This window comes from Amia ocellicauda, chromosome 5 (assembly GCF_036373705.1).
Source record: "Amia ocellicauda isolate fAmiCal2 chromosome 5, fAmiCal2.hap1, whole genome shotgun sequence".
Lineage (NCBI taxonomy): Eukaryota > Metazoa > Chordata > Actinopteri > Amiiformes > Amiidae > Amia > Amia ocellicauda.
In genome coordinates, this window is record NC_089854.1 from 42,799,250 (window position 1) to 42,815,146 (window position 15,897).

The 15,897-nt window shown below is 41.0% G+C and overlaps 1 protein-coding gene across 1 annotated transcript; it reads left to right on the forward strand.

Moving 5' to 3' along the window:
- The first annotated feature begins 534 nt into the window (after positions 1–534).
- On the forward strand, positions 535–15,824 carry LOC136750321 (differentially expressed in FDCP 6 homolog). The gene is made up of 12 exons (XM_066705297.1): positions 535–713; positions 4,033–4,173; positions 6,514–6,693; positions 8,032–8,259; positions 9,299–9,445; positions 9,834–9,942; positions 10,366–10,544; positions 13,140–13,247; positions 13,538–13,704; positions 13,901–14,099; positions 14,402–14,492; positions 14,755–15,824. Exons 1-12 carry the CDS (start codon positions 618–620, stop codon positions 14,967–14,969), a joined length of 1,860 nt encoding a protein of 619 aa, XP_066561394.1. The 5' UTR covers positions 535–617; the 3' UTR covers positions 14,970–15,824.
- The last annotated feature ends 73 nt before the right edge of the window (positions 15,825–15,897 follow it).

Here is a 15,897-nt window from a genome sequence, read left to right on the forward strand (position 1 = left end):
TGTACAGAAGTGCAGAATTAAGGATTTATAGTTTTTTAGATAATTGAAGGGAAGTTTGTTACTGTTCTCTTGCAATTCTAGTTTGAAACAACTTGGAAATAGGTAGCAGGCCTATATATTAATATTTATAAACAATTGTTACTGTAAAAAAAAAACTCCATGCAATGCACACTCAATAAATAATATAATAAATAAATAAAAGTGTATATGTTTAATCACGCTATTTTTCAGCTTGCTTCAGTTACAGGAGCAGGTTGTTGAAATGCAGTTCACTTGACAATTAAAATACTTACGCGCTGATGGAAATGTGTGTGTGTGTTTGTGTTTCTGTGTGAGAGTTTGCAATTGCTTTGTTTCTGGGAGGAGGGGATGGTCTTCCCTCAAATTTGACAGACAGCTGTCAAACTTGTTTTCCACATTCTAGAGACTTTTTTTTCTCTCTGACTTGTTCTTTCTTAAGCACAGTCTCCACCCACACTCATCTGACCAACATACACATTCTCTCTCTCTCTCTCTCTCTCTCTCTCTCTCTCTCTCTCTCTCTCTTGCTGTCGCTGTGACATACCTCACTCAGTCATTGCCTCAGCTGAGTGGAGTATGTGGCAGAAAGCAGTAAGATGGATTTCAAAGCAGAACTCCTTAAATCTATCTGGTATGCCTTTACATCCCTGGATGTGGAGAAAAGTGGAAAGGTGTCCAAATCCCAATTAAAGGTATATTTAATTTGATTATTATTATCCTGTTTGAGCATTGTTGATGTTGATTGTTTTTTGTCAGGAAAGTTTCTGAAGTGAGAGCCTCTTTGAAAACAGTAACTTCCTGTCTTCATCATCAAATACCTTTATTGCTGATGGTACTCTTATGGTTAATTATGCATTTGGATTGCTGTATGGGCGTAGGATGACTAACCAGACACGTTTAATTGTATATCATAATTGTACATATATAGTTTTGGCAATAGTTGAATTTAAGCATCCCCTTGTATTTCCTTGCATGAAACCTAAATTACATTTCAGTGTTTCCGTTTGTTGAGTGAAATTAAACACTTAAACAGACTCAAAATAATCTTGGCAGACATATTGCTTTCCACTATTTATAATTTATATAAAGCTGATGTTGCAACTAAGTGTCTTTAGTTGCTGAATTTGCTGGCTTTTGAACTCTCCAGTTGATTATGTTTGCATGGAAATCTAGTTTACTTATATCCCTGTTTGTATAATGTGTTATCAAAATGTTTTACTTTATTTTTGTAGTATTGAAAAGTGTCTCCCAAACTATATTTTTTGCATGATCAATATATAAAATAATGTGCTTCCTAGTGTTAAAACAACCTGTATTAAAAGCAGGCTTTGATTTTAAACACTGGTTATGTGTTCTGCCTTGTGTATAAGCAGCTATTTAACCTCCAAGGTATAAGGGTGAGTAAGGGGGACTTGCTGGTAAAATAGCAACAACATGGCTTGGAGAAATATAATAAAAAATGTTATCTGGTGCCAACAAATGCTGTAGATTCTTGAACCAAAGGTGTTCATTACTGTAAAACACTTGACTCTTTCGTCTGTATTTGTATCAACAATGTCTGATGAAAGTAACAGAAAAAGAAGGTGAAATGTAAAGACAGGAAAATGAGTACTGTGTGTAGTAATTTGTGGAGTTTCAAAGATTTGTATCTCTCACACATTTTTTTCTCGTGCTCTTCAAGTCTGCACAAGAAAAATAAAAGCCTGTTGGTTAAAAAGGGAGAAAAAAGTTAGTGTTAAGACCTTTTCATTAAGATGTGCATTCAAGACTTCAAGAGTTTTTTTCTCTACATTTCACATTGAAAGTGTATTTTTCAAGATCTTTTAAAAGTAGCTTTAAAACATGCTTTCTTGTATTACACAAAACTGAGAAGTGACACTGAGTGAACATATTTCAGCTTAATTGTAAAATTACCAAGCAAAAATTACTACAAACAAAGAACAAGAATAGAAGATCAAGATAGAAGATAGTGGTTTATTAATGAGCTACATGTGAGCGATATATATGTTTACAAAAATGTATCTTATAAAACATAAAAAATTAAATATGTATTTATTATATTAAAAACAAAAAGGATTTTGAAAAACAACATCTTGTATGCCAGCTGTTAAGAGCTGAGACAGAACCACTAAATAATTGCTTTTTTATGCAAATCAAGTGAAAGCCATTAGAAAACAGTTAAAGTACCATAGATCATTTTGAGGTTTCTGTCCCAGCCATCAGGATTGCTTTCCTTCTCCATTAAGTCACTTAGTTCTGCATCTAATGACAAAAAAGCAGCAATGAAATCCAGGACACATAACAAAAGCAGCAGTGATGATTTCTATTATTTATTTTATATATATATATACTTTCCAATATCCCTAGAAAGTATCACACATTTGTAAAATGCTACACTGGCTGTATGTTATATCTGCGGCATGACGCCACTGAATTTGAGCACCTTTTCATATATTTGAGTTTGAGTTACGGGCCAATGAAAATTCACACCCACCTACTAAGCCGGACTTGTAAATAGGTTCTTTCACTTCATTTCCCCACTCCAGAGAAGTCCTGAAATGGCGCGTTTCAACAGGGCTCCCTCACACAACATGTTGCTCAGCTGTGAAATGTAAATACTGAATGCGTTTCAACTTGTGGACTGCTGAATGTAACACTTTGTAAAATGGCTTCCAGGTCCTCTTTGTAGCCACCATGGTATTGCTGTCTTTTTTTCTTGGCACTTGGCTACCCATGAATGTGTTACATCATGTGTTTTTTGTTTGTTATTTTCAATAGAAAATTGCCATTTGCGCTGTAAGAATGGCAAAATCAGCAGACAGTGTTTATGCCAGGAACTACAGCCAGACTTGTGAGAACAGACAGCAGACACTCCTCTTTGTGTCCTTACCTCTTATTCATCAATGTAGATTAGTTTCTTACACAATACCTTTTTAAGGGAGCACATACTAGACTACATGTTTTATTTTTGTGGATTTGTTTAGTCTTCATAACAGAATCTGCCTTCATCAAAACTCCTCACAACAGGATTTAGATTCCACTTCTGTGCTGTGAAGCTTCCAAGGGATCTAGAGATTTAAAAAAGTCCTTGATATAAATCTTAATCTGAGTGTGGAGATGGGAGGGTGTCTGGTGGGGTTGAGAAGGACAAACAACTTGAAGCTCATTTACACCAGGAACCATACACACTTCAAAACTCCTCACATTTCATTTACCATGTGAAATTGGTGATATTAACGACCCAAATTATGTCTGAAAACCACCTTTGTTTACCTTGCAACATACTCTATCAATCCTCAGATTAGTAGCACAATATTAAAAAAAAAAACAGCAAGCCTGCTTTGATGTCATCTGCCGCTCACTGCCACCCACGTTTAAACACACAGCTTATCTTTGATCTAACAGCCTGAACACAGATAAAAATGTAGCATTCTTGGTGGCTATAGTAAACATTCACAGGAAGGTCCCTACTAACTGACCGATCAGAGATAACCTGGATAATACAGTTGTGCATGGTCTACCTCATGGTATTCCCAGTGATGCTAAACGTCTGATTCTTTTCTCTATGTCTCTATGGACACTTAAATGCGAGTGTTGCAAGTTTCACATGTGTTTCATTAGGTATCATGAAAACACAATACAGAAAACACACCACAGCAGATCCCGGAGTAAAACATTTTAGATGGAGAGAAAGGGGGTTGATGATTTAATTAATTTTAAAAAATCACTTTAAATATTTTTGTGCATCTAATCCTTGCATGTGGTTTATAATAAATTAATAGGTTGTGTGAAGTTTGTCTCTTATTGTATAAGAGATACTTTTGTACAGTTTGTGCAGTCAGAACTGCTCAGCTGCTTTTTGTGATCCTCTCACCAGATAACATCTCTACAATAAAAGACACCCTTCACGATATATTAACATATATAATAATAATACACAGAGTCCTTGTTTTTTTGTTTTTTTTGCCTTAAGTAAATTCTCAAAGTCTTCTTTTCCCACTTTGTCTGCAGGTTTTGTCTCACAATCTGTACACAGCCCTGAAAATCCCCCATGATCCTGTAGCCCTGGAGGAGCACTTTCGGGATGACGATGACGGCCCAGTGTCCAATCAGGGATACATGCCATACCTCAACAAATACATACTGGCAAAGGTTAGAGGAGACTGTGTCATCTACACACACACCCCCCTCCCCAGTGGCAGTACAGCCATTTGTGGTTCCCTATCCATCCACAAACATTAGCTGGATGGGAAACTTGATAAAACAAATGGGAATCAGCAGGAGAGGTTTCAAGTCTGTTGTCTGTTATCTGAAGTTGGGTCGGATTAAATCAAACATTTGACCCACCCGCTAATACCAAACTACAAACCGGTACATCATAGCGGTTACATTTATGATTAGAAGAAAGTGGCATCATACTAAAAATGAAGCCTCAACTGAGTACAGTTCTGTAGTTTTCTATTAGGGGGTGGGTCATGAGCAAAAACAGGTTTGCCTTCAGTAGTAAGTGATAGATGCTGCAGCTCACACAGAAAAATGAGAGGAAGCATGTCCAAAAAACAGCCTACGGATCCAAGTTAGAAACATCAGAAGGTGTGATATTGTGCACAAACATATACTATGAATACAGGTGTGGGGGCGACATTAAAAACAGACAGACATCTCTAGACACTCAAATGCGACTGTCTTTCAGTCTTGGATGTATATTAACAGATTAACCACTTTGGATCACGATGAAGTGGTACATCCTTTGGCGGGGGGTGTGCACAGCCTAAACTGAGGCAGATTTCTGTGTATGTGTAAGTGGGTAGGCAAAGACACAGTGCTTAGCACTGCAACCTCACAACTCCTGGGACCTTGGGTTTAGTTGTGGCCTTGGGTGCATCTTCTCTCTGTGGTTTCGGGCTGCTGTTTCCACCCACATACCGTAAGACATGCTGCTTAGCTTGACTGGCTATCCTAAAATGCCCTGTAGCTGTGCAAGTGCTGTGTGTGTGTGTGTGTGTGTGTGTGTGTGTGTGTGTGTGTGTGTGTGTGTGTGTGTGTGTGTGTGTGTGTGTGTGTGTGTGTGTGTGTGTGTGTGTGTGTGTGTGTGTGTGTGTACAGGTTTTCATGATATATGGGGACTTTTTTTTAGGTTACTTGTAATTACAAGGTTATTATGCTATAAATGTGAAATGTGGGGACTTTGTCTAGAGTCCCCATGAGTCAAATCACTTAAAAAACATACTAAATGATGTTTTATTGAAAATGTAAAAATGCAGAAAGTTTTTTGTGAGGGTTAGGTTTAGGGTTAGGGGGTTAGGGTTAAGTGCTGCTTTGTACTGGATGAAGCAGTTAATAAAAATGGATGGATGTTTGTATGTGATGCTAGCAACCAGTGGCACTCTGGAATAGAAAAGAAGAGATGCATGTAAGGCACTGGCGTAGCTAGACCCTATTTAGGGGGGCTTCAGCACCCCTGCATTGTCTCTCAGACCTCCTAATAACATGATTATGAACTAACGACACGGTCAAACAGTCCAACAAAAGAAACAAATTAACAAAAGAATACAAGAACGAATAAGTAACCCTGCAAAACACAGTCTGATACCGTCACCGGCAACCACCCCCCCCCCCCCCTTAACACCGGAAAAAAAAACATCAGCCTCATGAAGCCCCCCTAAACCTTGAAGTCTACAACCACTCCTGATGCAAGGAATCATCATCTCTCATTCCTTTAAAACAAAGTAAACATACAGACAGCATTGAAAATAACAAAATACTTTTCAATTATGTTTTAATGGACCCACATGCTGATTTCAGTAATAGGCTGATTACCGATGTTGGGAAATCTGTCTTTAAGATCTTTAAATTAATGCTTCACACCACATCCTATTCACCAGATAGGTGCGGTTATATGGATATGCAACTTGTTAATAGTAAAGGATACATTGTAAGTCGACTAAATGTTTCTAATCCTGACAAACACAGACACCTGTTTCAATTGATCCAGGCCCAAATCAGTTCAATGAGGCATCAAGTCTTTCTGCTGGTTTATCAGTTTTACATGGTGGGTGTGATAATCACTTGAGTTCAGGTCTTGTTAATGGTCATATGGCACACCTCTGTTACCAGCTTTGCATATTTTGTTGCCATGGTTCTTGGTTGCAGACTCTTTACAGTCTTAACAACTAAGGGAGGAACAGCTACAATGGCACAACCCTGTTGGGATGGTACCACATATTGGGAGGAGGACGGATCACTGGGTTCACCTACCTGTCAAAAGCCACTTTCTACTACTGTTAAACGAAATGGGATAGGGTTTAGGATTGTGTTTTGTGGCTCGCAGACAAGTTTTGACAGTTTTGAGGTGGTCTAGGCCCTAGTTAAGTTAACTACAAATCCACTCAGTTTAACTGGACATGGAATGACCAGCTATCATGCAGCTGGCTGGTGTTTTTGGAGGTGTCATGTCGTGTGAGTTGTGACTGAGCCTCTGTTCTTCACCAGGCCAAAGAGGGCACCTTTGACAAGGAGACGTTTGATGACCTGTGCTGGATGATGACATCGAAAAAGAACTTCAACGCAGGAAAAGTGGGCATCTGCTCTCAAAGAGACTGCTTCAAACTCTTCTGTCTCTTTAACATTTTGTCAGAGGACAGATATCCCCTCGTCATGATCCCAGAGGAGGTGAGCAGCAGCATTTCCTACTATGAGGGAAAAAAATGGTGTGGAGTACTTAATGTTTTATTGATATAAAGTGACTAATTCTTCAGAAAGCATGTGTCATGGTTTGCTCAATTTTTTGCTTTCCTCCACTGCAATTGCACCATGGCATTCAGCTCTAAATTTGTGCGAGGGTCTTATTTGTGCCCCCAGAATGGACCGGGTCTGAGTGCTCCATCAGTCACACTCAGTCCATCACACTCAGTCTGTCACACATTGTGGCTGCTATCTGAGAATCAGGCCGAGCACAGTAGGTCAGGACAGTTGGACCACATCAAGAAAAACACGCTGCATCTGACGTGGCAAAGTTTGCTTCGGCTGCTGTCAACTCTTCACATCCCACAGTACCTGTCATTCTCGACTCTCCTCTTAGTAAACGTGGGCAGGCGAAGCTCACGCTCTTTAACCCACCCCCCGACTTCCTGCTCAGCAGTGATGGTTTCCTGTATGAAGCTCAAAACGACAAAACTGAACTGATAGTATCTCCAATCTCCATGGATACACGCTGTCACCAAACTCCCTCTGGCTGAATAATTCTTACCCAGTTCATTCAGTTCCACTGGGGGGTGCATTCAGAGGCAGAGGGGCTATATTCAACAATTTCACATTCCTGCTAAATAGAAACTCAATCAAATGTCATAACTGTTTTCCAGAACATTTGTAGAACAACTACATATAGGACTACATTTGAAATGACTCACTCATGTCCAAGCACAACTGAGTCACAACAGAGCAATATTTTAGTGGTGTTCCTCTCATGCAAAGGACTCTATTTATACACAAAATATCACTCAGTTTGCACTTTTTGGGTGTATGTCTGATCGTTTTCTTCGTGGCTAAACTAACTTCTTCACATATTTCAGTTTTCCCTGCTAAAACAGTGGGCTGATAAAGTTATTAATATCTGGATGATCTGTTATGAGAAGAATAATTCAGGTTTTTATTATTTTGGTTGTTGCACGTGTAGTTGCATAGACGTTCATTATTCTTAGTAATATATTTCCTTGCTTAACTTCTTCTCTGAAGTAATAGCATGCTCATTATTTTATTTTTCTATTAACAGATGCCCTAATCCGGGGCAATTTAAACAAGAAACATTTTAAAGCATTGCAAAAGTGCAGCAGTACAATCAGTACATACATACTAGTACAATTAGGTAACAAGTGCAGACATGAGACAGTTAAGTCCTAGGTATGTGCTAAAGGGAAGAGCCATAGGAGAAGTGCAGTAAATTGATAGAAGTCGTAACAGGAGCATTAGGAGGCATAGTTTCATGTTTCTCTCTCTCTTGGTCTTCTGCAGGTGGAGTATCTGATGAAGAAAATCACTGGGGCTATGAGCATGGAGTGGAACTGCAAGGAGCTGGACGACTTATACTCCCAGAACATCAAGCTGAAAGACGGAATGTCAGTGTGGATCTTCCTGGAACAGATGAATTCTGGGAATCTGCTGAACATCACCAACATCGAGTCTTTCAGTCTGGCATTAGATGACGTCTTCCAGGAAATGTACCACAACGTGTTGAAGAAGGTAGAATCACTTAGAGCGCAGAAAAATTGCCAAAAGCTTTATGATCGCGATCGATGTGGGGTATATGTTTGCACAATGGTGAAAGAGTTGTGTCTGGGGGGCAGTGGCATTGTGTGACTTTTTTCCAGGAGGGGCAAGCGTAAGGGAAATTATGATTAAGTGTATCATAGCAGGGCAGTGAGGAATGAGGCACAGGATGGGGGTGGTTTTGAAAAGGTGTGAAATTATCAGACATGGGACGGGGAGATAACCGTGAGTAAGATTCTTGCTTGGGTTCTCTAGCGTTTCAGATCAGAAGTAGCTGTACCACTCTCTGGGGCAGTGCTGGTGAAAGACATAACCAGACATGGATGCATTGACAGGAGACATGTTCTAGAGCACAAATCTTATGTTTTCCTTTGGTTAATCTAGAACCCATGCGATGCATGTTTCTGTGATCATAATGAAAAAGATCGTTCACGATTTTGAAGAAAGATGGGAGGTTATTTAAAAAAACAAAAAACAAGGCAGATATAAAAATCTTGTTTACAAAGGTTTAAATTGGCCTTTTTTTTCACATCAAGTTATGTAGTGTACTAAATGATTGGTTTAACAGATCCCTTCCTTAAAAATGCATTTATTTAAAACAAACAAACAAATAAAAGAAACACCTATTTTAACTGTCAGAGAAAAAAAATATACAAAGAAATTTTTTTTAGGGTGTAAGTGTTGGTTTGAGCTGCAGAGCACAGAATGTAAGGAGACCTTATTAGTGAGCATGGAGTTATTTGCAGAAGTCAGCGACTTCAGAAATAAAATGCTTCACATCAGCTGCAAATAATGTTTCGATACCGCGGATAGATCTCTAGTATCAAGAGGGCTTGACGTTGACTGGAATGAGTGCTGGATTATGCAATGTAGAGACAACCACGCAACAAAATAAACTGAAACCAAATTGGGGAATAAGGTATTGTTTGGAATTATGCTGCAGTTGCCGCCTTGAGGAGGTGGGAGAGACATCTTGACTCTGCTCTCACCCCCCCATCCCCCACCCCCCCAGGGCTACATGTGGAAGAAAGGCCACATGCGCAGGAACTGGAACGAGCGCTGGTTCGTGCTGAAGCCTGCCATCATCCTGTACTATGTCAGCGAGGACCTGAAAGATAAGAAGGGAGAGATCGTTCTGGACAGGAACTGTGTGGTAGAGGTAAAGCAAGGTGTTTGATCTGACTCTATTACCATAAGGACAACCAGTTGTTAATCAGTTTTTCTTGACATTCATATCTATTAATGCTACTTATGTGTCAGAGCCATGCTTTCCAAACTGCAGCCCCACCTACCTGGGGTTCAAAGAGATATAGACTTACAGTGTCTCTAGATATATAATAGGAAATCTACTGTAATTCTGCCCTATGAATGGCTTATATGACAAAAAAAACACAAAAACCCCAAACAATGGCATTCCACTTTTACATGGAAATAGCATTCAGCTATGCCTTCTTATTTTCACACCAAGATATTAGAACCCAGTCTCTCCAGGCTGGTTGCTGGTCTCTGTTTGTCACTGGATCACAAAGCTGTTTTTGCTTTTCCAGTCCATTCCAGATAAGGAAGGTAAGCGCTGCCTGTTTTGTGTGAAAACAACCAACAGGACGTATGAAATCAGTGCGTCAGATCAGAAGCAGCGTCTGGATTGGATGCAAGGTGAGGAAACATTGATTACTGTCAACCTGGTGGAATAATAGACAGCCACACTATGCTCTTTGATATCGTTCTGCTTTCCTTGCACCTGTGAAGCACAAATATACAGTCAACTACAGAGGCATTTGTTGTACAACCATAAAGTCACACTAACCACACTTCATTGCTCTTGATATTAACAGGATTCTGACACATATATAAAGTAGTTTACAGGAGAGACACATGACTCAGTTACAGCCCTTCACAAATTAAACAGTCCATTCTACAAGCAAAATTGGACATAATGGAATAACAAAGTGACTTACCTAGTTTCCAGTTACCTTGCCTGAGTTTGACATATAAGTAGACCTCCTGTTCAGTCCGTGATGGTGCTCAAGCCTCTCACAAGTCCGTCAGTTTCAACACCATGGCTGTTCCACCCAATAGCCATCCAGACAGCGGTCCGTCTGTTGTCGGAGGGAAAGATGTCTCTGCATCAGGAGCTGAAGCTACGCCGACGGGAGCAGAGGGAGCAGAGCCCCCGGGCCAGAGAGGAGCTACAGGCCCTGCAGGACCTTCAGGAAGAGAAGGAAAAGCAGGAGCAGGAGATGGAGCAGCTACTGAAGGTGAAGCACAGACAGTCAGGGCCAGGATTGCCGCACACTCATGCTGCAAACTGCAATATTGAATGAAAGAAAATGTCTTTCATGTTTCCCTATGTGTGCTTAAAAGCAGGCTGTTTCAGGTCTCAGATTTAGTATTACAGAGAATGGGTGGCAGCAACAAAGTGTCTGATAGGCCTTGGTCCTTAGATTACAAAGATAAATAAAGCTTTGGGACTGTTCTGTGTCACCGATCCCCAAGGCAACAAATCCCCCAATGTGTCCAGACAGGGCTCTCTCAGTTCAGTTACTTGGGATTCCCTGCACATGATGTAGACAGTGACACTGGAGGACAATTTGGACAATCCTAGTCAAAACAAACAACAGAGGGCATGGGAAAGTGCATTGAGAGCATGAGAAAGCCTCTTCGCATACAGGAGTGCTGGCATGTGCTCTGTGTTGTGGTAGCTTTGTTGTGGGTGTGGAGGTGTCAGTGTCTGTACAGCAGCGTGTGGGAGGGGGGGTGCCAAGGCCTGGGTGGGGCTGCAGCTGGTAGGTATTTCAGTGGTGAGTGTGCAAGGATGCAGCAATAGCCCAGGGAAAACAAATACTATATTAAAACCTAGGTTGGGTGCGGTGGCATCTGGAGTATTTCACTGTAGTTCCAAAACTGCACAGCAACCGTTACTGCTTTGTCCTTGATGAAAATTGCCAACAAACTGTAAGAACTGAACAGAAACCTGTGCATTTTGCCTATACTGTGTACCTGTTTGCTCAGGTAGAGTATACATTACAAACATCCAGACCACAGAATTTCAAACTGCATGAGTATCTTGTATGTTTGTTATTCAATTGGAGAACTATGGTTTCTGCTACAATATTTCATTTCTAGGAGGGTTTATATGTGAAAAGGTCTATACAGTGAGGGAAAAAAGTATTTGATCCCCTGCCGATTTTGTATGTTTGCCCACTGACAAAGAAATGATCAGTCTATAATTTTAATGGTAGGTGTATTTTAACAATGAGAGACAGAATAACAACAAAAAAATCCAGAAAAACGCATTTCAAAAAAGTTATAAATTGATTTGCATGTTAATGAGGGAAATATGTATTTGTGGACAGGTGTCTTTTATACAGGTAACGAGCTGAGATTAGGAGCACTCTCTTAAAGGGAGTGTTCCTAATCTCAGCTCATTACCTGTATAAAAGACACCTGTCCACAGAAGCAATCAATCAATCAGATTCCAAACTCTCCAACACGGCAAAGACCAAAGAGCTGTCCAAGGATGTCAGGGACAAGATTGTAGACCTACACAAGGCTGGAATGGGCTACAAGACCATCGCCAAGCAGCTTGGTGAGAAGGTGACAACAGTTGGTGCGATTATTCACAAATGGAAGAAACACAAAATAACTGTCAGTCTCCCTCAGTCTGGGGCTCCATGCAAGATCTCACCTCGTGGAGTTTCAATGATCATGAGAATGGTGAGGAATCAGCCCAGAACTACACGGGAGGATCTTGTTAATGATCTCAAGGCAGCTGGGACAATAGTCACCAAGAAAACATTGGTAACACACTACACCATGAAGGACTGAAATCCTGCAGCGCCCTCAAGGTCCTCCTGCTCAAGAAAGCACATGTACAGGCCCGTCTGAAGTTTGCCAACATCTGAATGATTCAGAGGAGAACTGGGTGAAAGTGTTGTGGTCAGATGAGACCAAAATCGAGCTCTTTGTCATCAACTCAACTCGCCGTTTTTGGAGGAGGAGGAATGACCCCAAGAACACCATCCCCACCGTCAAACATGGAGGTGGAAACATTATGCTTTGGGGGTGTTTTTCTGCTAAGGGGACAGGACAACTGCACCGCATCAAAGGGACGATGGACGGGGCCATGTACCGTCAAATCTTGGGTGAGAACCTCTTTCCCTCAGCCAGGGCATTGAAAATGGGTCATGGATGGGTATTCTAGCATGACAATGACCCAAAACACACAGCCAAGGCAACAAAGGAGTGGCTCAAGAAGAAGCACATTAAGGTCCTGGAGTGGTCTAGCCAGTCTCCAGACCTTAATCCCATAGAATATCTGTGGAGGGAGCTGAAGGTTCGAGTTGCCAAATGTCAGCCTCGAAACCTTAATGACTTGGAGAGGATCTGCAAAGAGGAGTGGGACAAAATCCCTCCTGAGATGTGTGCAAACCTGGTGGCCAACTACAAGAAATGTCTGACCTCTGTGATTGCCAACAAGGGTTTTGCCACCAAGTACTAAGTCGAAGGGGTCAAATACTTATTTCCCTCATTAACATGCAAATCAATTTATAACTTTTTTGAAATGCATTTTTCTGGATTTTTTTGTTGTTATTCTGTCTCTCACTGTTAAAATACACCTACCATTAAAATTATAGACTGATCATTTCTTTGTCAGTGGGCAAACATACAAAATCAGCAGGGGATCAAATACTTTTTTCCCTCACTGTATATATTTCCAGGCAAGGGGATACATTTTGTTAATCATGGTGTGGTATCCCAATACTGTACAATGGAGCCGGGTTGGAAAGTATGCTATGTTTTGTTTGTTTTTCCTGGATGTGTGCTTAACGGTGAGTGGCACTGTGTCCTAGATACAGCAGGAGTGCGAGGAGCACCGGCGGCGGGAGGAGGAGAGGGGGAGAGAACAGCAACAAGAGGTACAGAGGGCCTTGGAGAGACAACTAGAGGAAGCAGAGAGGGTAAGAGGGCCAGGGAGGACACACAAACACACACATATGCACCAGGGAGACTGTTCACCTCTGCTCACCTCTCGCCCCCCATTGTAAACATTTAACTATAGAGTTCTTCATGTTAATTGGAGGTGATTGTGGAGTGACTGGATAGGAGTTGCTGTCTACTCCTCCTTCTGCTTTCCTGAAGGAGAACTTATAAAATATATAGTGCCTTCCCTAAATGCTGGAGTTCTTCCCCTCAAATAATATGAATAAGGAAGATAACGCACTGTCCCTCCCTCTCTTGTTTGGACAAGGTCCGGGAGAGCATGGCAGCGGAGATCGTTCTGAAGGAGCAGGAGGCCGAGAGGCAGCGGAGGAGGATCCAGGAGCTGGAGTTGACCCAGCAGCGGCTAGAGATCGCCCTGGACACAGAGATCCACGCCAGACTGGAGGAGGAGAGAGCCAGGATGGAGCAGGAGAGGTCAGCTTAGTGGGCATTCACACTATTCAAAAGCCTAATTTTACCATACTCTGTTGAGGTACATTAACGCATTAAGATCATGCATTGGCTCATGGACCTTGAAGCTCAGCCAGTAAGTAGAGAAAAGCCCGCATTGACCAGGTTTGTATTTGTGTGTGTGTGTGTGTGTGTGTGTGTGTGTGTCTGTGTGTGGCAGGCTGCTGCAGGAGGAAGAGGAAAAGCTAAAACAGTTGAAACAGCTGAAGGAGGAGCAGGAGGTGATGCTAATGAAGGCCCAGCTGGAGAAGAACAAGATGAAAGAGGAAGTGGCTGACAAAGTTCAGGCCTTTGAGATGGCATCACGGGAGCTCAGGAATCTTCAAGAAACAAGACAGAAGAGCAACCTGGACCTGAAGGTACGTGTGAATGCAGGCAAGGCATGTGTATGAAAAAAAGCATTCCACACACACCTGAAACACAAGGCAATGATGTTATTTTAGTGACATTATTATGATTAAAAAATGAAAGGCTGATGCCAAATTCAACTCAATAGATAATCTTGGAATCATGTTTGGTGTGATAACTGATATACAAAGAAGATTTAGGGAAACTAAAACATTTGATTCATTTTTAACTTAGAGACTAAAATCTCTTCTTGTTTCTCCTTTCTTTCTATTTTCCTCCTCTGCTCCTTCTGATTTCCTTTCTTTCTCTTCAGGAAGCCAAAAAGAGATTACGAAGGGCCAGTCGCCATGTAAAGCACTGGAATGTGCAGCTTAATCGTCTAATGCAGCCCATTTCACCCGGAGGTAATGTCAAACATGGCATAATACTGTTTCCATAACTCGGGTTATGTGTGAGAATACCTTGTAGAGCTGAAGGAATTGTAAGGCAGCTGCTGATGATAGTCTCTATTTTACCATTTAATTTCTTACCTGCCACTTGATACATAAATGATCCTTCACTCCGGTTTCAAATTATATTTCCATCTGCTCAGACCGTGGCTATTATGATCTTTATGTATCCACCAGGGGGCAGCATTAAATTTAAGTCTTCTGTCCTCTGCTTCAGACCACCTTGCCTCAACACAGTGCAACAAGCACCTGAGGGAAGAAGCCTTAGCCAGCAAAGAGTTTGATTCCAGACAGCATCCCATCAGGAGGCCAGCTTCACGTGATTCAGGGAGCAGCTCCTCTGAAGAAGAAGACCTTCAGGAGCTGCTGGAGACACTCAGCCTAGCAAGCTCCAAAACGGCCAAGTCAGAAACCAATGGGCAAGGCCTTTAAAAGACGCAGATGGGTGCATTCTTGTGTCCTGAAGCATGGAACTGTTTATTAGACCCAAGGAGTAAACACCCCTCATATACCAAGTGTGCATTAGGTTGGTTTTGACCCAGGGAAGCTCCTACAGAGAGAACCAACAGGTATGTCAGGATGGTTGGGTTTCAGTGGCACCAGATGTTACTTTTCCTACAGATGTATGCCTCGTCTGTGAAGAAGTCTACACCCAAGTGCTTAGAGGTAGCTGCAGCCAACAGCAGGCCACACCATCTGAGCACCAGCCATGGCTCCTTATCAGTACACCTGTCAGAACTGCACACCTGTGTCAATTGAAAGTACTGTAATTACGTTTACCTTTCATGCTGGTTGAGCAATGTGTACTGGGGTCAAAACGATATGGAAAAATAATTTAAAATACTATATATTTAGTATGTATATGTCAATAGATGTTAATATACAAGTCAAAGACAGTGGCTTTTAGAAGGTGGAAAAGATTTTCCAAGACATCAGTAGAGCTACAGCTCCAAAGAACTGTAGGTGGTGTCTAGTAAACAAAGTCATGATGCTTGATTATTAAATAGCTTATTAAATATTATTAAATAGTTGTACATACTTTTTTCCCTTCCATAAAACTGTTTAAAATGAACTGTTCCAAAAACGTCAACAGGCTGAAAAGGAACAATTTTAGCAGAGTGGCTAATGTTTGCTTTTCTCTAGAATTGTATCACTTGGTGGACGATATTAAGAATAAGGTAAAACATTAAGGCCAAGAATAAGGCCAAAACATCATCTGTATGATTTTTTTCAAAGAGAAAAATAAACTAAATTTATAAACAATATAAATAAAGTTTGTACCATGAATTATGTCCTGTTTCTTTTTCCATTTTAATACAAGAAAGAAAATAAAGAGCCATATACATGCATTTTATATACA

Bases quoted from the DNA above. Each gene is read 5' to 3' on its own strand.
- LOC136750321 (XM_066705297.1), top strand. From the start codon at position 618: ATGGATTTCAAAGCAGAACTCCTTAAATCTATCTGGTATGCCTTTACA. The intron at 6,694-8,031 runs GTGAGCAGCAGC...GGTCTTCTGCAG, and splicing joins TCGTCATGATCCCAGAGGAG to GTGGAGTATCTGATGAAGAA. The intron at 13,248-13,537 runs GTAAGAGGGCCA...TGTTTGGACAAG, and splicing joins AACTAGAGGAAGCAGAGAGG to GTCCGGGAGAGCATGGCAGC.